Source organism: Bufo gargarizans, chromosome 9 (assembly GCF_014858855.1).
Source record: "Bufo gargarizans isolate SCDJY-AF-19 chromosome 9, ASM1485885v1, whole genome shotgun sequence".
In the NCBI taxonomy this organism is placed as follows: domain Eukaryota; kingdom Metazoa; phylum Chordata; class Amphibia; order Anura; family Bufonidae; genus Bufo; species Bufo gargarizans.
Window position 1 is genome coordinate 24175966 of NC_058088.1, and position 23631 is coordinate 24199596.

The following is a 23631-nucleotide window of genomic DNA, read 5'->3' on the forward strand; positions in this document are numbered from 1 at the left end:
CGATTTCGACGAATATAACACGAATATTCAATCGAATATTCGCGAAATATCGCAAAATCGAATATGGCACCTCCCGCTCATCACTAGTGCTTACAACAGAAGAAGACCCATTAAGAGGGAGACGGCTCACTTTCTCAAAAAGTTCATCTAAACATTAAGAACTCATACCCCAAAGAAATTCCGAAATGTTTTCCATGAGTTCCAAATAATTTCGAACTGCACAGGGGTGCAAGCGTCCCAGTGTGCTATTTGTTCGAGACGATAGAGCTGATCGCATTTGAGGATCCAATTTTGAATGGTTGGTGGGTTTGGTTGTTTCCATGCTATTGCCACCAAAAGTCTAGCTGCCGCTAACAAAGTGTTACATAGCGAACGTTTATATTTAGAACATCTGATATCTCCTAGAACACCTAAGAGGCAAACTTTTGGAGAAACAGGCATCTTCAAGTTACATATGCTAGATATAAGTTTACAAATCTCCTGCCAGTAAGGAGTTATCTTGGTACACTTCCACCAGATATGTGAATGCGAACCTACTTCTAGGTTGCATCTCAAGCACATAGGGCTACACTCAGGGAACATGCGATGAATTCGTTGAGGTGTGTAATACCATCTAGTTAAAACTTTATAGCTGTTCTCTTGCAACTTGACGCACCTGGACACCTTATTAAGAAATACTCTGAGCGCTTGTTTTACTTCTAAGGGGGATAATTGAATGTTCAGTTCTGCTGCCCACTGCTGAATAAAAATAGGAGTCTCTGATCCCTGATTTGAGAGTAGGATATCATATAGTTGGGAAATTTTACCTTTTGGTTCCTTTATTTGTAAGGCTTATTTTTCAAATGGGTGTGAGCTGTCCCAATCGGGAATTTAATTAAGTGTTTTTTCATTTGTTGGAGTAAATAGGCCAGATGAAAAGTGGAAAGGTTAGGTAACGACTAGTGAGCACGCAAATCTTCGTACGGAGAAATGTCATCTTCCTTCCTCAAAATAGGGGTTGTAAGAGATTTCGTTCTAACTGGTAGAGTGTCTAGAAACTGAGTAGGTGCCTGAAATAAAATATCCCTCACTTGCATTAATGCAGGATAATTTGGGGCTAATGATACAAGCCATTTAGATTCTGACCATGTACTTAATGAATAAATAGTTAGAGCTGGATGTCTTCAATGCCTTCCTGGCAAGCGAGCCATCCATAAACAGCAGAGAGCGCAGTGGGATGTTGGCCATGTTGTATTCAATTGAAAGGTCTAAGCGGTTCGTATAAGTTCTCAGCCACTCCAAACAGCGCATGCACATCACTGCTTTGTGGTTTAAGTACATATCTGGTATACCCATGCCCCCTTTAGTTGTCCGTTGCTTGACCTGTTTAAAGGGTATTCTAGCTTTTTTTCCAACCCATAAAAATTTCAGAAGGATGCTTTGGATTCTCTTAAAGAAGGCCTTGGGAATTGGTATAGGCAATGCCCGAATATAATACAAAACAGTTGGCATGAGGATGGCTTTGATCAAAGTTCTGCGACCAAACCAAGACACAAACGGGATATCCCAGGAACTTATAAGATCCTCCATAAGTTTCGGAAGAGAGTGGAAGTTTTCGTGATACATCCGAGAAAAACTAGGGGTCAGTTTAATACCTAAAAAGGTGATATAGTCGGTTGTCCAATGGAAGGCCGCAGAGCTTTGTAACCTGGCCATAGTCGCCACCGGTAAAGAGACGTTCAAGATTGTAGATTTGGATAAATTTACTAGGAAATTGGACATTTCATGGAAATCATGAAGCAACGACGCAATCTCCATAAAGGCTGTATCAGGTAGGTCAGCCAAGTTCTGAACAGGGCACCAATCCGACACCTCCAGACCTTTAATGTCCAAAACTTCTCACACCCGGATCAAATCTGCATGACTCCGGATGACTTGCTTGTGTACCGGGGTGTTAATTAATAACCCGAATGGATGTAGCCATTGGTAGGTTAACTTTTTCTGCAGTAAAAGCTCCAAAAATGTTTTTAAGTGACGCGGTTTCCGCAGGGTCATTTGTGAGAGGTCTTGGTACAGCGATATTATAGAGCCCTCGATTTCTTCCGTTTTATTAGTGCGAGCAGCTGCCAGGATAGCTTCTTTTGCTGCAAAGCTTGATAACCGGCAGATCACATCCCTTGGGGGATCCTGTGGTCTTGGCACTGGACGAAGAGCTCTGTGAATTCTGTCCATTGCGAAGAAGTCAGGCTGGGTGTCAGGAACTATGCGGGCAAACAATTGAGTCACCTCCTGTAGCAGAACGTCCTGAGACACTGACTCCGGTACTCCTTTTAGGCGTAAATGATTTCTCCTTCCCCGGTTATCCTGATCTTCCACCAGGGAGTATATATAATTAACATAAGCCTGTGTGTCATCCAGGCTGTGTGAAACCTGTTCACCAAAGCATACTATAGCCTGTTGTGCCGTCTCAACTTCCTCCACTTTGTCATGTAGTTGACGCATGTCCTTTTTAATTTCGGACAGATCGCGGCAGATCGGCTCTAGAGACTCCTGTAAAAGATCCTTCATGAAGGACCTGGAAAGAGGTAAGTCCTCCGGCAAGCTGTTCTCCTCTTGTTCACTGTCTCCATCTCCTTCTGATTCAGCTTCCTTCTCCTCCAACAAGCCTGCGCGCCGCACGGGCGCCATCTTGGATTCAGATCTCGTGTCCATTCTTCTGATGAATTTATCTAGATCGCTCTGGCTAGCTGGTATTTTCAGCTTAGCCAGAGTGTCCTTAGGCCTTTCTTTGCTGGTTTTACCCATTTTTAGCTGTGATAAATGCTTATAATTGTTCAAGAAGGGCTCGGTCCACAGCAGAGCTCCTCACACAGCCTGCTTTCGGCTCGGCTGCAAGACTCCGCCCCCCATATAATAAATTCTTAAGTAACTAGCATAAATAAATAAATCCAAAAGAGAGGATATAATGAAATATGGCTGGAGTGTTTGAAGTTTGATTATCTACACTGAACAAAAATATAAACGCAACACTTTTGGTTTTGCTCCCATTTTGCATGAGCTGAACTCAAAGATCTGAAACAATTTCTAAATACACAAAAGACCCATTACTCTCAAATATTGCTCAAATTATTGACTGCAGGAATGTCTACCAGAGCTGTTGCCCGTGCAATGAATGTTCATTTCTCTACCATAAGCCGTCTCCAAAGGCATTTCAGAGAATTTGGCAGTACATCCAACCGGCCTTACAACCACAGACCATGTGTAACCACACCAGCCCAGGACGTCCACATCCAGCATGTTCACCTCCATGATCATCTGAGACCAGCCACCCGGACAGCTGCAGCAACAATCGATTTGTATAAACCAAAGCATTTCTGCACAAACTGTCAGAAACCGTCTCAGGGAAGCTCATCTGCATGCTCGTCGTCCTAATCAGGGTCTGGACCTGACTGCAAATGCTCACATTCAATGACGTCTGGCACGTTGGAGAGGCGTTCTGTTCACTTTTCAGGGCAGATGGCAGACAGCGTGTGTGGCGTTGTGTGGGTGAGCGGTTTGCTGACGTCAACGTTGTGGATCGAGTGGCCCATGGTGGCGGTGGGGTTATGGTATGCGCAGGCATATGTTGACAACGAACACAGGTGCATTTTATTGATGGCATTTTAAATGCACAGAGATACCGTGACGAGATCCTAAGACCCATTGTCATGCCATTCATCCACGACCATCACCTCATGTTGCAGCATGATAATGGACAGCCCCATATTGCAAGGATCTGTACACAATTCCTGGAAGCTGAAAACAGCCCAGTTCTTGCATGGCCAGCATACTCACCGGACATGTCACCCATTCAGCATGTTTGGGATGCTCTGCATCGGCGTATACGACAGCGTGTTCCAGTTCCTGACAATATTCTGCAACTTTGCACAGCTATTGGAGAGGAGCGGACCAACATTCCACAGGCCACAATCAACAACCTGATCAACTCTATGCCACGGAGATGTGTTACACTGTGTGAGGCAAATGGTAGCCACACCAGATACTGACTGTTTTTCTGACCCCCACCCACCAGTAAGGCAAAACTGTGCACATTTCAGTGTGGCCTTTTATTGTGGGCAGTCTAAGGAACACCTGTGCAATATTCATGCTGTCTAATCAGCACCTTAATATGCCACACATGTGAGGTGGGATGGATTATCTCGGCAAAGGAGAAGTGCTCACTAACACAGATTTAGACAGATTTGTGAACAATATTTGAGAGTAATGGGTCTTTTGTGTCTGTAGAAAATGTTTCAGATCATTGAGCTCAGCTCATGCAAAATGGGAGCAAAACCGAAAGTGTTGCGTTTATATTTTTGTTCAGTGTAATAGACTTCTCTCTTGTGTATTGTAAACAGTATTCGAAGCATGATCAATTGGAATAATCCTCATATTTATATTGTGTCTGATGCAACGCTGAGATAGGCCATGCTTATTCTTTGCTCACGTTGTGCTGACGCCAGATAAGCCTTATATGAAGTTCATGTGTGGTCTTCCCTTCACAAACAGCTGATTGGATTGTCACATTGAACATGGTGTCTGAGCTGCCGGCAGCATGTTACAGAGCAGGAGATGCTGGGCAGAATGATATATAGTTTTATGGGAAAAGATTAAGTAAAACTTGCATTTTATTCATTTATTCTGGGCTCTGAAGTCAAGGAGGTGGTCCTATTAGTGATTGATAGCCTTCCCTCAATGACTGTGTATACAGAGATAGCTGTCACTCACTGATAGGACCGCCTCTTTAACTTTAAAAAAAACTGAATGAGCAGGAATTGTAATAAATGAAATACAAGTTAGGGCTTGTTCACACGACCGTGTGCAGCCCGTGCCCGTGCTGTGGACCGCAAATTGCGGTCCGCAATGCACGTGCACCAACCATGGGCCAGCCGCATGGGGATCGCGGACCCATTCACTTGAATAGGTCAGCGATCCGTCCGTTCCACAAAAAGATAGAACTTGCTCTTTGCAGTGCGGAGGCACGTAACGGAACCTCAGGAAGTACTCCGTAGTGCTTCCGTAGTGTTCTGTTCCGTGCTTCCGTTCCGCATCTCCGGATTTGCGGACCCATTAAAGTGAATGGGTCCGCAACCGTGATGCGTAATGCACACGGAACGGTGCCCGTGTATTGCGGATCCGCAAATGCGGTCCGCAATACGGAAACTGGCAACACACTATACCCTTCCCCACCTAACCTTACTTTTAAGACTTGCCAAACATTCACAAAGATTTCAGAAACCCGCCGGCAACCCCATTGTTTCAAATGAAAATTCAAGAAGCCACAAATTTAACACATTACATCGATTTTTTTTTTTTGTACAGGATTAGTTGCACCAACCAGCTCCTGGTGGAATTACAGGACATTTTTTGAGAAGAGGACTATCTTTTACTTACCTTGGATGTCACAAGACTATACTCAATGGGTATACTCAGCCATGAATTAGGGATCAGGCGTGTTATAGTATATTTGGAGCAGGATCACAAAATATCCTGCAAACAGATAAGAATTTTTAATAAAATATTTACATTTCATACCAGGGTTGTCTCAATACCAAAATTTTGATTCGGTTTCGATACCATAAAAAAGTATTGCGATACTCGATACCATTCAATACCACGCAAAAAAAATAATAAACGCACCAAAAAAGCAGCGTGCATTCCGCATTTTAAGGAACGTCCAGCCCATAATAGAACAGTCTTATCCTATTTTTTGGGAGGATAAGGTGACTAAATATGGCGAATCGCTCGTTTCTTTTTCTTTTACGAAGTTCACCGCATAGGAGATATTTTTTAATATTTTAATAGTTTGGACTTTTCGAACGTGGCGATATGTAATATGTTTATTTAATCATTTTATATGTAAAATTGGGAAAGGAGGTGATTTATACTTAATATTTTGTGGGTTTTTTTAAACTTTTTTATTTAGTAACTATTAGACCCCTTAGCATGTGACAAAATTCTCCAGTATTCTTCATATGTCTTAGCCGTGGAGTAGGGTGGCAAGATGGAAGCCTTTCCTTACCAAGAAAAACATCCAAGCACAGCTATATTTTGCCTTAACCTACATCAAGTCGGCCAAAAGCATGTGGAAAAACGTGTTATGGTCTGATGAGACAAGGGGTGAACTTTTTGCCCATAACCCTAAAAGGTATGTTAGGTGTAAACACCAAAAGAACACCATGCTCACAGTAAAGCCTAGACAAAGCATTATGCTTTGAGGATGTTTTTCTGCACCTGTCGGCCTTTAGTCAAGGTAGAGAAAATTGTGAACATATATCAGTAAATTTTGGCACAAATTCTTCAGGCCATTGCTAAAAATCTGAAGAGGAATTTCACCTTTTAGCATGACAACGACCCAAAGCATACCTCAAAATCAACAAAAGATCAGCTTCTCCACATGAAGATCAAAGTTGTGGAATAGCCAGGCCAGAGCCCAGACCTGTATTCAAACTCTGTGGGTTGACCTGAAGAGGGCTGTACACAGGAGATGCCCTTGCAATCTGACGGATTTGGAGCACTTTTGCAAGGATGAGTGGCCAAAGATTGCCAAGTCAAGATGTGCAATGCTGATAGACACCTACTCAAAAAGACTGAATGCTGTGATAAATTCAAAGGGTACTTCAACAAAGTACTAGTTTAAAGCCTGTTTATATTGATGACGTATCCTCAGGATAGGTCTTCAATATCTGATCGGCGAGGGTCCAACAGCTGGCACCCCGTCGATCAGCTGTTTGAAAAGGAGGGGTTGCTCTATGAGAGTGCTGCTTCCTCTTCATTACATTGCCCATCATCTCAGCAGTGCAGTGTAATCACAAGTGGTTGTTCCGTTCACTTGAATGGAGCGAGTACTTGTAACTACACTATGCCAGCGCTGCAGGGGAGACGACGTAGTGTAATAAAGAGGAAGCAGTGCTCGCATGGAGCAGCACCTCCTCTTCAAACAGCTGATCAGTTGGGGTGTCGGACCCCCGCCGATCTGATACTGATGACCTATCCTGAGGATAGGTTATCAATATAAACAGACTGCACAACCTCTTTAAGGGTGTGCATATTTATGAATCAATATTATTTTAGTTTGGTTTCCAGTTGAATTATATAGATTCACAGACGCTACTTCACTCACCATAACATCCAACGTCCTGGTCGCCAGAATCCCCTTCTTATCACATTCTCCGCGTCAGGGATCAGAGAGGAAGGAAAGAGGGTGCACTCTGACTCCACCCTCAACCCCTGTCCCTGCCTACTTACACTACCCGCCCTAGGCGACGGGGCGTAACTGGGCGACGGTCCCTTACTTACGTAAGTGCACAGGGGAAAGATATGAAAGGTCAACAAGACAAGGGTCAGAACCATGAGAAGCGGGAGTACAAATGGAGCGGGCAAATGTAAGGTCAACAGTCAGAGCCAAGGTCAATCCAGGAGATCAAATACGTACAAAGGATGAGACGAAGTCGAGGTCAAAGTACGAGCCGAGGTCACAAGGTCAGGAGGTCAATCAGAACAAGCAGCCGCAGACTAGAACCAAGGAACAAGGAAGCACCAATGGACCAGTATCACAGGCAACCTGTAGCCAGCAGGTTGCCTGTATGTATAGTGGGGAGTGAGGGTCATGTGACGTGGCCAGCGTCACATGACCGACAGACAGACAAGTCGAGCACCGAGTGATCAGCTCGGCGCTCAAGGCAGACCTAGGAGCAGGGAGCCTCCCAGCTCGCAAAGCCGCCCTGGGAACGAGGCCGAACACATATCCTCGCTCCCGAAGCTAAGCACCAGGTCTGCGGCTGATGGGAGACCGAGTGTGCCTTTGGTGCCCCGTTACACTCCGTCATCTTGCCTAGTGTTCCCTTAGGGCGCATACACACTCCCTTACAGCTTCTTAAATGGCCAGTGTGCGCATTCCTAAATCTTTTCGCAGCCAATGGCTGAAGGTCATACAGAAGTTAAAGGGGTTCTCTCTGGGAATTAAGAAAATGAAAATATTTAAATATTAATTTATTATAAATATATTCCCAAATACCTTTCATAAGTTATAATGACGGATTTTGTCTGGGGAGAAATCATTAGTGGAAATAAAATGTCCGCTGTCCTACTAGTACACAGAAAACCTGTCCTAATCGCCAGGAAGAGTTACTTCAGAACATTGAGCTAAAGAGCTGCCTCATCCTCCTATTTGCTCTACTTGTCAGGAATTATGATTCTGAATACAGTTTAATATGATCTTCAGACAAATCTCTGTAGATTCTGTATTTCTGACCTCACAGTTCAGCTTTCAGTTTAAGTCTGTGTTTAAAGGGGTTCTCCAAGACTTTTATACTGATGACCTACCCTCAGGATAGGTCATCAGTAGCTGATGGGTGGGGGTCTGACACCCTAGACTCCCGCCAATCAGCTGTTTGAGAAGGCAGCGGCACTCGGGGCCTTCTTTCTGCTTTTCCTAGGCCGAGAGATGACACATTCATGTGTCACGTGGCCTAGGAGCAGTTCAGCTCCATTTAAGTGAATAGGGCGGAGCGCGATACCAAGCACAGCCGCTATACAATGTACGGTGCTGTGTTTGGTGAGCAAGGATAAGGCAGTGCCGTTCAAAACAGCTGTTTGGCAGGGGTACAAGGTGTCAGTAAAAAAAAAAAATCTGAAAACCTTTTTACGTTTTCCTAGTCTGTCTGCCGGTCTGTGCTACCATCTTGGTTTCTTACTGTCTTGTTCGTGCATCCACCACTACCCTGCCTGCAAGCTCTCCTAGTGTCTCCAGTTCAGTGTTGCAAATATCTGCTGTTCCAGTATTAGAGTCTGTTCTGACTGACGATTGTGGAGTGGTTTTCCTGCATTTTTGGTTTGTTTTTGGTGCATTTTCTGTGCCTAGAGCCATTGGTGCTTGCACCAGTGTCCCTGACTATAGTAGGTCAGCTTCCAACTACACCAGGACTATCCCAGGAGGTAGCAGTGTGGTTGCTAACCCACAATGAAGTCCAGTACAGGCACTAAAGGGTGAAAACCAAACAGAATAACATCCTTAGGGTTATTTCTATGTCAGACCAGTTAGTTGGCCCATGGGTTCACACTCATCCGTAACAAGATCCTTTATTGAGGCCAACCAATTGTGGACACATATACTCTCTGTATGTCCTATGTAAAACTTGTACACACATTATGCCCCAAGCGCCGCCATCTTTCATCCACTTATTTACATAGTGGGTTATTGTTAACACATTGTGATAGATCCAATAAACTGGCTATCATAATTGAGTTATATCCTTGGAATAATCTTTTTTTGCTCCCCAGTACCATAAAATAACAGGTGTTACATGTTATGATGATCTAACGCCCGAGTGCTTGCAGGCATTTATAGCATTGAGTGATATCCGCCCAATCTACCAAGCGAGACAGCCGATATTCACTAATTATTTATGTATTTTTAAGCTGGTATAACTGAGTGGCTAGTTTGGAGAATAATGTGGTAATGTGGAGTAATTGCTAGTAAAGTGTACCTAAACGTACAAATTACTGGTATTAAGACCTAATCTAAATGTGACTAAATAATTTTTTGTTTTTTATTAGCAAAATAGATGCCTGAAATTCAGGTGCCTATTGCACTTTAGAATCAATACTACCGTTCGCTGCTGTGTATGGGAGTACAGACTTCTCTGCAGCCGAAATGAGCACTGTACAGGCTGGAGCATCGCATCTCCTGCCTGCACCAAAGCTTATCCGCAAAAGCTTTGCTTACGAGGGCTATGACAGGCTTTAGCAGAGCTGGCACAGGTAGAAAAGCAATGTCTTATGTGAGGTACTGCCCTGCGCTCACTCACTCTGCTCTAATAGCTGCACAGCGGATAGCAGAGTAGTGCTGAGCAGCGAGGCTCTAGCGGCTAGCCAGTACAGTGCTCAGTGTGGCCAAAGGTGAGTCCACACGCTCACATACAGCAATGTATGGAAGTACAGATTTTAAAGCGCAGTAGGCACCTGAACTTCAAAATTAAATTAAAAAATATACAAATATTTAAAGCTTATTACAAAAAGGAATTTAGGTTTTAATAAAGTTAATTTGTAAGTTTGGGACTTCACTTTTCAGGGTTTGATCCCTGTCGCAGCCCAAGTAGAAAGGGGAGAGTACAGGTACAGCTCAATTAGGGCTGCAACGATTAATCGATGTAATCGATAATAATCGATAACTGGATTCGTTGCCGACGAATCCAGTTATCGAATAATCGCCGATTCGTTGCTATGCGGGGGGGCAGGCGCCGGGCGGTTTACTTTGTCACTGCATCTTTATTTTACCTTACAATGACGCTCCAGTAACGTCACTTACTCATGTGACGCGCCTGCTCCGCCTCCTTCATTCATAAAGTGGGCGGAGCAGGTGCGTCACGTGAGTAAGTGACGTTACGCCGCCCTCCGCTCTGCCTGTTAGTTGTTACTGGAGCGTCACGATTGTAAGGTAAAATAAAGATGCAATGAGTGATTAGTCTGCTGTGAGCCGGGGCTGTTATGGGGAGGGGGATCGGTCTATGGCACTGCTATGGGGAGGGAGAAATCTGTCTATGGCACTGCTATGGGGAGGGGGGGTCTGTGTATGGCACTGCTATGGGGAGGGGGCATCTGTGCACTGTTATGGGGAAAGGGATCTGTGCACTGTTATGGGGAAAGGGATCTGTGCACTGTTATGCCCATAACAGTGCACAGATCCCCTTCCCCATAACAGTGCACAGATCCCCTTCCCCATAACAGTGCACAGATCCCCTTCCCCATAACAGTGCACAGATCCCCTTCCCCATAACAGTGCACAGATCCCCTTCCCCATAACAGTGCACAGATCCCCTTCCCCATAACAGTGCACAGATCCCCTTCCCCATAACAGTGCACAGATCCCCTTCCCCATAACAGTGCACAGATCCCCTTCCCCATAACAGTGCACAGATCCCCTTCCCCATAACAGTGCACAGATCCCCCTCTCCATAACAGTGCACATATCCCCTTCCCCATAACAGTGCACAGATCCCCCTCTCCATAACAGTGCACAGATCCCCCTCTCCATAACAGTGTACAGATCCCTTTCCCCATAACAGTGCACAGATCCCTTTCCCCATAACAGTGCACAGATCCCCTTCCCCATAACAGTGCACAGATCCCCTTCCCCATAACAGTGCACAGATCCCCCTCTCCATAACAGTGCACATATCCCCTTCCCCATAACAGTGCACAGATCCCCCTCTCCATAACAGTGCACAGATCCCCCTCTCCATAACAGTGCACAGATCCCCCTCTCCATAACAGTGTACAGATCCCTTTCCCCATAACAGTGCACAGATCCCTTTCCCCATAACAGTGCACAGATCCCCTTCCCCATAACAGTGCACAGATCCCCTTCCCCATAACAGTGCACAGATCCCCTTCCCCATAACAGTGCACAGATCCCCTTCCCCATAACAGTGCACAGATCCCCTTCCCCATAACAGTGCACAGATCCCCTTCCCCATAACAGTGCACAGATCCCCTTCCCCATAACAGTGCACAGATCCCCTTACCCATAACAGTGCACAGATCCCCCTCTCCATAACAGTGCACAGATCCCCTCTCCATAACAGTGCACAGATCCCCTTCCCCATAACAGTGCACAGATCCCCCTCTCCATAACAGTGCACAGATCCCCCTCTCCATAACAGTGCACAGACCCCCCTCTCCATAACAGTGCACAGACCCCCCTCTCCATAACAGTGCACAGACCCCCCTCTCCATAACAGTGCACAGATCCCCCTCTCCATAACAGTGCACAGATCCCCCTCTCCATAACAGTGCACAGATCCCCCTCTCCATAACAGTGCACAGATCCCCCTCTCCATAACAGTGCACAGATCCCCCTCTCCATAACAGTGCACAGATCCCCCTCTCCATAACAGTGCACAGATCCCCCTCTCCATAACAGTGCACAGATCCCCCTCTCCATAACAGTGCACAGATCCCCCTCTCCATAACAGTGCACAGATCCCCCTCTCCATAACAGTGCACAGATCCCCCTCTCCATAACAGTGCACAGATCCCCCTCTCCATAACAGCGCCACCCACAGCTCCCCCTCTCCATAACAGCGCCACCCACAGATCCCCCTCTCTATAACAGCGCCACCCACAGATCCCCCTCTCTATAACAGCGCCACCCACAGATCCCCCTCTCCATAACAGCGCCATCCACAGATCCCCCATAATAGTGTCGTCCACAAAGTTTGTCGTTTTTCTCGATTAATCGTAGAAATTAATCGGCAACTAATCGATTATTCAAATAATCGTTAGCTGCAGCCCTAAGCTCAATAATTTAGAAGTTCATTTATTTTAGTAACTCAATTCCAAAAATGAAACTCATATATTCTATAGATTGATTACACACAGACTTATCCATTTCACTATGTCACTTTGCCACTCTGTGGCCTCCTGATGCTGCTGCCACCTCCACACTCTGTCACCAGGTCACTCTGTGGTCTCCTGATGCTGCTTCCACCTCCACACATTATGTCACCTTGCCACTGTGTGGCCCCCTGATGCTGCTGCCAACCCAACACTATGTCACCTTGCCACTCTGTAGCCTCCTGATGCTGCTTCTACCTCCACATTATGTCACCTCGCCACTCTGTAGCCTCCTGATGCTGCTTCTACCTCCACATTATGTCACCTTGCCACTCTGTAGTCTCCTGATGCTGCTGCCACATCCACTCTATGTCACCTTGCCTCTCCGTGGCCTCCTGATGCTTCTGCCACCTCCACACTATGTCATCTTGCCACTCTGTGGTCTCCTCATGCTGCTGCCACCTCCACACTATGTCACCTTGCCACTCTGTGGCCTCCTGATGCTGCTGCCACCTCCACACTATGTCACCTTGCCACTCTGTGGCCTCCTGGTGCAGACGCTACCTCCACACTGTCACTAGGGGAAAATACAAGCGGAACTATGAGGATAAAGTTGGATTTACACGGCTGATTATAGGGTACGAACATTCCTACGAATGCTCTTTCCCAATAATCTGCCAGTCTAAAGGTGCCCCAGATCACCTGATTATCGAGTTAAACGCTTGCTCATTAGTTTAAATGATCTGAGTTGCGGGTAGCAGATTGTGCTGTGTAAATAGCAATCTGCTGGCCAGAAACAATTAATCCGAATGAGGATGAGCATTTAGCAGTATCCATCGCACATCCTCATACCGTGGGGGTGATCACTGCATGTAAACGCAGCGCTTCACCTTCACTAAAGAGACTGGGAAGGAACCACTCCTTCCCAACAATTGCCTGCTCAATGATGGAGCACAAATGCTCCCTAAATAGTTTGCATTTTTGCAATTCTACAAATCTATGTGTTTTTAAATCAAAGTTCATTGAGAGAATGCTGCGAAGGGGCATTTTCAGGGCAAGTTTTCTCATATAAATGTACAAGTTCTCAAAATAAAGAGCAAAAATGGTCCCTATCACTGTTCCAACACATTAATACAAAAAACAAATAAATGGCAGTTACATTTTAAGTGCAAATTAGATGTTTTGCGGTTGTGGGAAATCTAGTAAAAACAGCAGTAGATAATGGAAACTGCAGGATGTTTATGTGCAGAAATGTGTCCAAAATTTAAAGTACTGTAATAATTAACTCAACGACCTTGTCGTAAAAACTAATAGCATTAAATACAATGCATATCAAGAAAGTAAAAATATCTATCCCACATAGTGGGAAAAAGCAGCTGTTGCAAGGATTAGATGGCAAACTGTAACTGAATAGAAAGAGTGATTCCAGCATAAATACACAGTATCTGAGGATACGTTTAAAGGGTTTCTGTCACCAGAATTAACCCTCCTAAACTGTCTGACATTAACGATGTGACAATTCTTACTTTTGTAATATGCAAATTAGCCTCTAGGAGCGGGGGGGCGTTGCTCCTGCTCCTAGAGGCTCCGATCTCCCACCTCATTCCACGCCCTGCCGTCCTTGATTGACAGGCCAGCGTTCGTCTACTCCTGGCGTGCTGACCGGCGGGGGTCCCGGGTGCCGATTAGATAACGATGACCTATCCAGAGGATAGGTCATCAGTTAAAAAATCCTGTAAAAGTCTTTTAACTAAATTAGTTTGGTGGCAATTATCATCGTTTTACAGTTCACAGTAAATGCTGGTAATGAGTTCTTATCAGTATATTGAGTTATAGACATGGATTACTTTTCTAAGTAGTAAATGTCTATAGCTCAATATACTGATAAGAACTCATTACCAGCATTTACTGTGAGCTATAAATCATTAATTCAAGTTTTCCAAAATCTTGTTGGCTGTGATTTAGAGATAAGTTTTCCAGAAAAAAAATAATTCAGGTTGGCAACTCTGCCGATCAGCAGTTCTGTGCAGCTCAGTCGCTGGAATTTCACAGCACTGTCAGCATTGAATTGAATGGGAGCACCATCGCATTACCAGCTCTGTCCACTGCAATGTTGGGGGTACAACCACATAGGTTTCTGCATACAGTTTTGGAAGACAAAAGTAGGAGTGAGTTCGAAAATGGGGAGAAGTTGCATCTGTCCTGTATACTAGGGATCGACCGATTATCGGATTTACCGATATTATCGGCCGATATTGAGGATTTTGAACACTATCGGTATCGGCATCTATTTTGCCGATATTCCGATAGTGTATGGGGAACACAGATCGCGCTGCTGTCAGCGCTCTCCGTGTTCCCTCAGCAGCAGCACAGGGGAGAAGGAAGCAGTGTCTCCTCCCCCTGTGCTGCTGCTGCCGCCAATGAGAGGACAGGGGACAGGAGGAGGGGAGGAGCTATGGCCACTGCTCCACCAATGAAGATTAATCTATGATTCATATACAGGAGGCGGGAGCTGCAGGATCACACAGCCGGTGTTCTGCCAGATTTCTATAGTTTGCCGAAAGTCTATAGCGGAAGTGACGTGGTGCGCTGCGCAAGCGCACAAGCGTACTTCAGCGAAGCATTCCTGCTGCCTCCACTGGAGTAGTTCGCACACCGCGCGTGCGCAGACTTAAGGTTATAGCTTTCTTAAAGTGACAGTCATCTCCATTAATCTACATGAATTTGTACCCTCGCGGGCTCGCTTCGCTCGCCACGCATCGGGCACGGCCTCGCTGCGCTCGGCATTTAGTAAAACTAACTCTATGCCGCCATTGATAGTAAAGAAGGAAACGGATGGTAAAGAAAGAGATGGATAGTCGAAGCGAGCCCGCGAGGGTACAAATTCATGTAGATGCTGTATTTTACTGGAGGTGACTGTCACTTTAAGGCGATGATTCGGATGATTTGTGGAAGTGCGCTTGTGCGCTTGCGCAGTGCACCACGTCACTTCCGCTATAGACTTTCGTCAAGCTATAGAAATCTGGCAAAACACCGGCTCCCGACCTCTATGAGCTGTAGCTGTGATCTGCGGTAGTTAACTCCTCAGGTGCCGCGGATCGCAGCTACTGCTCATAGAGGTCGGGAGCCGGCTATGTGATCCTGCAGCCAGCTCCCGCCTCCTGTATATGAATAAATGTGAGATTAAGCTTCATTGGTGGCGCAGTGCGCCCCCCCCAAGCCCCCCAGTATCAGACATTGGTGGCGCAGTGCGCCCCCCCCCCAGTATTAAGCATTGGTGGCGCAGTGCGCCACCCCCCAAGCCCCCTTAAGCATTGGTGGCGCAGTGCGCCCCCCCTCCCCCCCATTATTAAGCAGTGGTGGCGCATAGGGCCCCCCCCCCACACCCCAGTCGCAGTGCGCCCCTCCACAGGATCCCCTCTCCCTTGCTCCTCCGATCGGAGCCCCAGCAGTGTAATGCTGGGGCTCCGATCGTTACCATGGCAGCCAGGACGCTATTGAAGCCCTGGCTGCCATGATAAGCTCCATGCTGCTGTGTGCACAAAGCACAGAGCAGCAGGGACAGTGTGAGCTCCTATTCACCCTGATAGATCTCTATCAGGGTGAATAGGACAAGGGTTCTAGTCCCTAAGGGGGCTAAAAGTTAGTTTAAAAAAAAGTTACAAAAAAAATAATAAAAACACCAAAATATTAAATATAAATGAAAAAGAAAGATTTACAAAAAAAAAAATACACATTAACAATAAACATTAATTTTCAGCAGATTTGTGGGAAATTTTTTTTTTTTTTTCAAAAATGAAAATTCTCAGAATATCGGTATAAATTATCGGCTATCGGCCTGAAAGTTCACAAATTATCGGTATCGGCCCTAAAAAATCAATATCGGTCGATCCCTACTGTATACCTTCTTTACTTTTATGATCCATTATTACAGGCATGGCCAACCTACGGCTCTCCAGCTGTTGTAAAACTACAACTCCCACCATGCCCTGCTGTAGGCTGCTAGCTGAAGGCAGTCTGGGCATGCTGGGAGTTGTAGTTTTGCAACAGCTGGAGAGCCACAGGTTGGCCATCCCTGCATTATTGACTTTGACTTCCAAAACTGCATCAGGAAACCAGACAGAGTGGACGTACATGGGAGGATTGGCCATAGACCCTACAGGGAAATTTCTCGGTGGGCCGATGCCCAGGGGGCCGCCCAAGCCCTCCTCTTAGCCACTAGGTGCATATAGATCTGAAGCTCTCAGCATTAATGAGGGAGCACAGGGCACTTATACACTTGGCCAGAGCCTGCAGGTGCCCTCCTAAATTCAAATGTATTGACGTGCTCAGGACGATGAAACAGTTTCATACTGTGCATGTGCAGTGAGCCAGACCTAGCAGGGGAATTATGTGTGAGGTCACGGTGTGAGCAATAGGTGGGCCGAGGTAAGTACAGTTCTGGTTACTCACGGTTATGTCGTCCCTGGGCAGCCTCGCATAAGTGAAGAGGAGAACGGCACAAGGATTCTCTGGGGCACACTCTGGTGTAAGGGACACTGGCCAGATGGTGGTTCGAGGTGCCCTTGATGGTCTGTATTAATGTGCCTATGGCAAGGTCCCTTGTAGTGGTGACGCCAGTACCTTTTTGTATGGAGGTACAACCATTTACTGTAGTGTTAATTGAGGAACTTGAAACTGAGACAAGAAGGATGAAATCCAGGGTGGAACTTTACGGAAGATAAATCCTGATAACAGTACATCCAAAGTAATAAAAGTCTCTTGGTACAGCCAGGCATTAAGCACAATCTCCCATGCATATGGGGGAAAGGGAAATGCAAGTCCTTAGTGAAAACAGGCTCTTTGTAATGAATAAGATGCTACTGCTTCAGACTAGGCTTATAATATATGAAAGTCTTGCACTGGTAAAAACTCTAGTTGAAGGTGCTTTTCTAAATCCTTGAACTTCTATTTCAATGTTGTTCTGACAGTTGGCCTAAACTGTCCTCAGAGTTTGAACTGGTGGTGAGGATGCCTGACGCTGTCTCCTACACCTGGTACAAAGGTGCCTAGTAAGCCCTCAAGTAATGGCCGTCTTGCTAATCCTTTGTCTTGAATAAACTGTAGTAATCCCTTAGATACTCGGCTGAATGCAGCTTGGACACTGGTCACCCCGGAGGAGCGATCTATAGGAGTGGATTGCTCACCTCTAGGTAGAATAGTTGCAGGCTTGAAAACCCTGGACTGTGGAGCCGACAGGGACAGAGCAGAGAATAGGCCTCCCTCCAGCTATACAGCTACATGGCTGCTGCTTTCTGACTAAGCTCATGAGTGAACTGGACTGTTCTAGAATGAACTCTGAACTCAACTGAACTGATCTGCCTAACTAGGTCTGAGCAGGGGCGTAGCTATAGGCTTATGGGCCCTGGTGCAAGAGTTCAGTTTGGGCCCCCCCTTACCTCAATACCGTTTCCTAACACCACCAGACCCCTGCACGCCCACCATGCCCAATGGCAGAACTAAAATCTCACCGAGAAAATACATTTTAATGCAATAAGTGCATGTACAGCTGCTCTCCATTCATTTTCTATGGGGCCGGTGAAAATAGCCGAGTGCTGGCTCGCCTATTTCCGTCGAGCCCGTAGAAGTGAATGGAAGCGGTGGCCGGTCATGCGCGGTACGCTCCCATTCACTTCTATGGGGAGCCGGCTTGGTGATGGCCGGACTGGAGTCCTCAAGCCACCACCTTGCGAGGCTCCGTTCTCGATATAGGTGCGGGTCCCAGTGGTGGGACCCGCACCTATAAGACAATGGGGGCATAGCCTAGCAATATGCCCCCATTGTCTATGATGAGACAACCCCTTTAAAGTGATAATTGACTTAAGGTTAGGCTGCTATGTTCACATGGCTATGGCGCTGCCACAGCTATGTGAATGTACAGTAGTTGACACTTTAAAGGGATTCTGTCACCTCTCCTAACTCAAAATCGGATTTTAAAGCAGTCATGCAGCACAGCTTACCTTGAATCGGCTGTGCTCTTCTATCTTGTAATCCGTCCAGTAGTTTAGGAGAAAAACAACTTTTAAGATTATGCAAATTAGCCCTGAAGGTGCCCAGAGGGGCGTTATGTTCCCCTTAGTGTGCCCAGTAACGCCCCCCTGCAGTGCCCAAAACACCTTCCTCCTGAATCCCTAACCGCCCACAGCGTCTCATCCCTCTCCTCCCCCTCCCTCACGTCCGAGCGAAGTCTCGCGCAGACGCAGTACCCACTGAGGGCTGCGCCAGTGCGATCTGCAGGAGACTGAGGGAAGAGCGAGCATCGGACGTCACTGGGCTCGGCGCATGCCCAGTGACGAGGATGAAGCTCCTGCCCTCAGTCTCCAGCAAATCGCACTGGTGCAGCCCTCAGTGGGTACTGCGTCTGCGCGAGACTTCGCTCGGACGTGAGGGAGGGGGAGGAGAGGGATGAGACGCTGTGGGCGGTTAGGGATTCAGGAGGAAGGCGTTTTGGGCACTGCAGGGGGGCGTTACTGGGCACACTAAGGGGAACATAACGCCCCTCTAGGCACCTTCAGGGCTAATTTGCATAATCGTAAAAGTCGTTTTTCTCCTAAACTACTGGACGGATTACAAGATATAAGAGCACAGCCTATTCAAGGTAATCTGTGGTGCATGGCTGCTTTAATATCCGATTTTGAGTTAGGAGAGGTGACAGAATCCCTTTAAGGCTACTTTCACACTTGCGCTTGATCGGATCCGTTCTGAACGGATCCGCTCATATTAATGCAGACGGAGGCTCCGTTCAGTACGGATCCGTCTGCATTAATAACTTAGAAAAATTTCTAAGTCTGAAAGTAGCCTGAGCGGATCCGTTCAGACTTTCAATGTAAAGTCAATGGGGGACGGATCCGCTTGAAGATTGAGCCATATGGTGTCATCTTCAAGCGGATCCGTTCCCATTGACTTACATTGTAAGTCTGAACGGATCCGCACGCCTCCGCACGGCCAGGCGGACACCCGAACGCTGCAAGCAGCGTTCAGCTGTCCGCCTGTCCGTGCGGAGGCGAGCGGAGCGGAGGCTGAACGCCGCCAGACTGATGCAGTCTGAACGGATCCGCTCCATTCAGACTGCATCAGGGCTGGACGGAGGCGTTCGGGTCCGCTCGTGAGCTCCTTCAAACGGAGCTCACGAGCGGACCGATGAACGCAAGTGTGAAAGTAGCCTAAGTCAAGTCTAAAACGGGGATACATCAGGAGGCAAGGTAGTGGCAGTGTACTCCCCAAACTGAGGTGACATGCTGTACAGCCACACTACAGCAGTGTCACTCACCCAGTGCAAGTAGAACCCAGCCCCATCCCAAGCCATCACAATCTGGGGAAACCAGTAGAAACTGGCTAGTTTATACACAGACTACTAGCAACTAGGTCCTGGGCCCCTGGCCCTACCAGCCTGTAGCAGGAGTGGCCGACCCTTCCACATCAGTTAAGCCTCCGCTCATGCTGGCTGCTGTGCTGGTATCTCCCAGTCAGTCCCCATTCCTTCCCACCCAGCACCATTGCTCTGTAGAGCTCTGCTGGTCACGCCGCCTCACCTCACTCACTCCCTGCAGCAGGCATGCACAGCTTCACATCGACGTCCGGCTCACAACTCTACCACACACTTACAACGGGAGGGGAGCCACGCCCTCTCCTGAATGTGCCTGCAGGTACTACACACGCTCTGCCCCCACCACTATGTGAACTTAGCCGGAATTGTATGTAAATCACTAGCGCTGCCTGCAGACAGTTCTGAAGCAGCGCTTTCATTGTTTACTGGAACTCTGTCTCTCCTGGGGGGCCCCGTGGGCCCCCCTGACTTAGGGGCCCGGTCGCAATTGCGACCGCTGCGACCCCTATAGCTACGCCACTGGGTCTGAGCTAAAAGTAGAAAAACAGCCAGCAGCACTCCGAATAAATTCAAGAAAATGGTGGTTTATTGGTCCAATAAACCACAATTTTCTTGAATTTATTCGGAGTGCTGCTGGCTCTTTTTCTACTTCTAGTTCACTGGACCTAGGTGCTGGTCCACACTGGCCGGACGTGCACCCCTCGTTTACACAGTGTGCTGCTTCCTCATCTTCTCAAGGCTAGGTCTGAGCTAAGCTATATATATATATATATATATATATATATATATATATATATATATATATATACACACACACAGTACAGACCAAAAGTTTGGACGCACCTTCTCATTCAAAGAGTTTTCTTTATTTTCATGACTATGAAAATTGTAGATTCACACTGAAGGCATCAAACCTATGAATTAACACATGTGGAATTATATACATAACAAAAAAGTGTGAAACAACTGAAAATATGTCATATTCTAGGTTCTTCTAAGTAGCCACCTTTTGCTTTGATTACTGCTTTGCACACTCTTGGCATTCTCTTGATGAGCTTCAAGAGGTAGTCACAGAATGCATAGTACAATAGGGCTGGAGGGGGTTAAAAAAATAAAAAAAATAATTTAACTCACCTTAATCCACTTGTTCGCGCAGCCGGCATCTGCTGCAGTCGGACCTCCCGCCCGTCCTCATTATAGTGAATGGGGCCGGGCTTATTTTTTAGAGAATATATAGTATTTTTTAATGGCACCACTTAATTTACCATGTCTTGTATTGGAAAACCAGAAAAATTATTTGTGAGGTGAAATTTAGTTTTTGGGGGTTTCGATATTGCAGTTATCACTATGCGCTATAAATTACACGGTGTCTTTATTCTGTGGGTCAATATAATTAAAGTGATACCAAATTTGCATAGATTTTATTTTGCTTTACAACTTTAAAAACATATTATAGAGCCGACTCCTTTCATGTATGGAGCGGCCTACTCCATACATTCTCCTGGGCAACAGCCCTCTATGTACTCTGACTGCATATGTGGTCCCAGGACAGTGGCATAGCTATAGGAATCACATCAGTCTCAATTGCGACCAGGCCCCTAACCCACAGGGGCCCACAGGGCACCCCTTGCCAGTGACACACTGCCAATTATGGTATCTTTTGCTTTATAGGACGCAGCGCTTCTTATAAAGCGAATACTAGTGAGCGCTTCCATTATGGAGGCGCTCACTAGTCTGCAGGAGGTGGGAGGAGTCAAGTCCTGTTAGCGCCATACTCACCCTGGTCTACTCCAGGCCCGCTCTGCACTGTCCTGACGGCGTACAGCATAGAAGCGCACTATGAACAGAGTCTGTACAGAGGTAGGTCACAGAGGGCCAGAGAAGGTCAGCGAGGGGACTGAATGCCAGACCTGCAAGGTAGCGGCGGAGCATGAGGGGTAAGTTTATTTATTCATTTTGTGTCTGATCTGAGGTCTGATATGTGATATGGGTTCTGGGGATCTGATATGGGGGTCTGACTCTGATCGGAGGTGTAATATGGGAATCTGACTCTGATCGGAGGTGTAATATGGGGGTCTGGCTCTGATCGGAGGTGTAATATGGGGGTCTGACTCTGATCAGAGGTGGAATATGGGGGTCTGACTGATCAGAGGTGGAATATGGGGGTCTGACTCTGATCAGAGGTGGAATATGGGGGTCTGACTCTGATCAGAGGTGGAATATGGGGGTCTGACTCTGATCAGAGGTGGAATATGGGGGTCTGACTCTGATCAGAGGTGGAATATGGGGGTCTGACTCTGATCAGAGGTGGAATATGGGGGTCTGACTCTGATCAGAGGTGGAATATGGGGGTCTGACTCTGATCAGAGGTGGAATATGGGGGTCTGACTCTGATCAGAGGTGGAATATGGGGGTCTGACTCTGATCAGAGGTGGAATATGGGGGTCTGACTCTGATCAGAGGTGGAATATGGGGGTCTGACTCTGATCAGAGGTGGAATATGGGGGTCTGACTCTGATCAGAGGTGGAATATGGGGGTCTGACTCTGATCAGAGGTGGAATATGGGGGTCTGACTCTGATCAGAGGTGGAATATGGGGGTCTGACTCTGATCAGAGGTGGAATATGGGGGTCTGACTCTGATCAGAGGTGGAATATGGGGGTCTGACTCTGATCAGAGGTGGAATATGGGGGTCTGACTCTGATCAGAGGTGGAATATGGGGGTCTGACTGATCAGAGGTGGAATGTGGGGGTCTGACTCTGATCAGAGGTGGAATGTGGGGGTCTGACTCTGATCGGAGGTGGAATATGGGGGTCTGACTGATCAGAGGTGTAATATGGGGTCTGAGGATCTGATATGGGGGGGTCTGTGGATCTGATACAGTTACCATTACTATTACTGGGAGCACTATTAATTCTGGCAGGTGCTAATTGGGGCATAATTAATTCTTAGGGGCATCTGTATTACCGGGGGCACTAATGGAGGCATTACTATTAGGGGGGCATTATCCATTCTGGGGGAGCACTATTAATACTGGGAGCCGCCACATTATGACATAGCAACTTAACACCCTGTGTAAAGACAGATGCTGATCTGTAACTATAAGCAGCCCCTCCCGCACCTCACAGCAATCCATGCTCTTCACATCTGGCGGTAATTTTCTTCAGGTCCAGACCAGTCACAATTTTGGCGCCACATTCCGCGGTGACGTCTGCTTGACACGTGACCTCTCCACACGAGGCGGGCCGCCAGTTGTAATTCCCATAATTGGAGCTCTTCAACCCGACACCTTTTGGCTAAGTTCTAATATAAGTGCAACAACGCGACCCCCGAACGTTACTCAAGACGCGGGTATTTATTAAAAGCTCCGTAAAAAGCAGCTCGACTCAGAGCTATACTGCCCAGCCGTCTTATTATTCCCTTACTTGTAATGGCGACTGAGGTTCTCAAGCACCGCCCCTTAGCTGAGATCACGTGAGTAAGGTGGGCGGTCCCTCGCAGGCTGAAGGCGCGCCACGGTTTAAAGTGTCTTACTAGCTGAGCCCGGTCGGTGCGGGTCCCCATAGGGATGATGTCGGAGTAGTCTGCTGGAGCCGGGGCTAGGAGGGAAGGCTGGCAGCTCCCGACCGGGTGGGTACCAGGGACTGGTGCAGTGCACTTATATAATCCGGAGGTTATTCTGGGACTTGTAGTGCAGCAGCCCCATGTTTCTTACATATGGAGGCAGTGCTAATGTTCCCAATGAAAGGGATTTAGGGAGGAACAAGAAATGCCACCATGTTTGGAAACTTAGTAGTGTATAGTCACAAGCACGCCCCTCCTCCCCACCCATAGAGAATACTTGACCTCTCCTTGTAACCATGACGCCCCCTCTTTAGGATAGGACTGCACGGCGAATTTGGCTGCAAAA

General features: G+C 46.9%; 2 protein-coding genes across 5 annotated transcripts in view; one reads left to right on the forward strand and one right to left on the reverse strand.

The window, feature by feature from the left end:
- Positions 1-22956, reverse strand: part of LOC122946438 — a 42506-nt gene extending 19550 nt beyond the window's left edge. Inside the window, exons 1-2 of one of the 3 annotated variants that reach the window (XM_044306075.1) lie at positions 22843-22932; positions 5413-5508 (exon numbers count right to left, since the gene is read on the reverse strand). Coding sequence is in view for 1 of the 3 variants with exons in the window: in XM_044306074.1 (XP_044162009.1) it covers positions 22843-22857 (15 nt within the window). In the remaining 2 variants the exon portion in view is untranslated. Of the gene's footprint in view, positions 1-5412; positions 5509-19925; positions 19993-22842 lie in introns of those variants that run through there. The other 2 variants (XM_044306074.1, XM_044306076.1) reach the window with 2 other exon arrangements.
- Positions 22957-23199: 243 nt separating this feature from the next.
- EXO1 (exonuclease 1) overlaps positions 23200-23631 on the forward strand; it is a 28084-nt gene continuing 27652 nt past the window's right edge. The window contains exon 1 of one of the 2 annotated variants that reach the window (XM_044306072.1): positions 23200-23351. The gene's annotated coding sequence lies outside the window, so the exon portion shown is untranslated. The remainder of the gene's footprint in view (positions 23352-23631) is intronic. The other variant, XM_044306073.1, reaches the window with a different exon arrangement.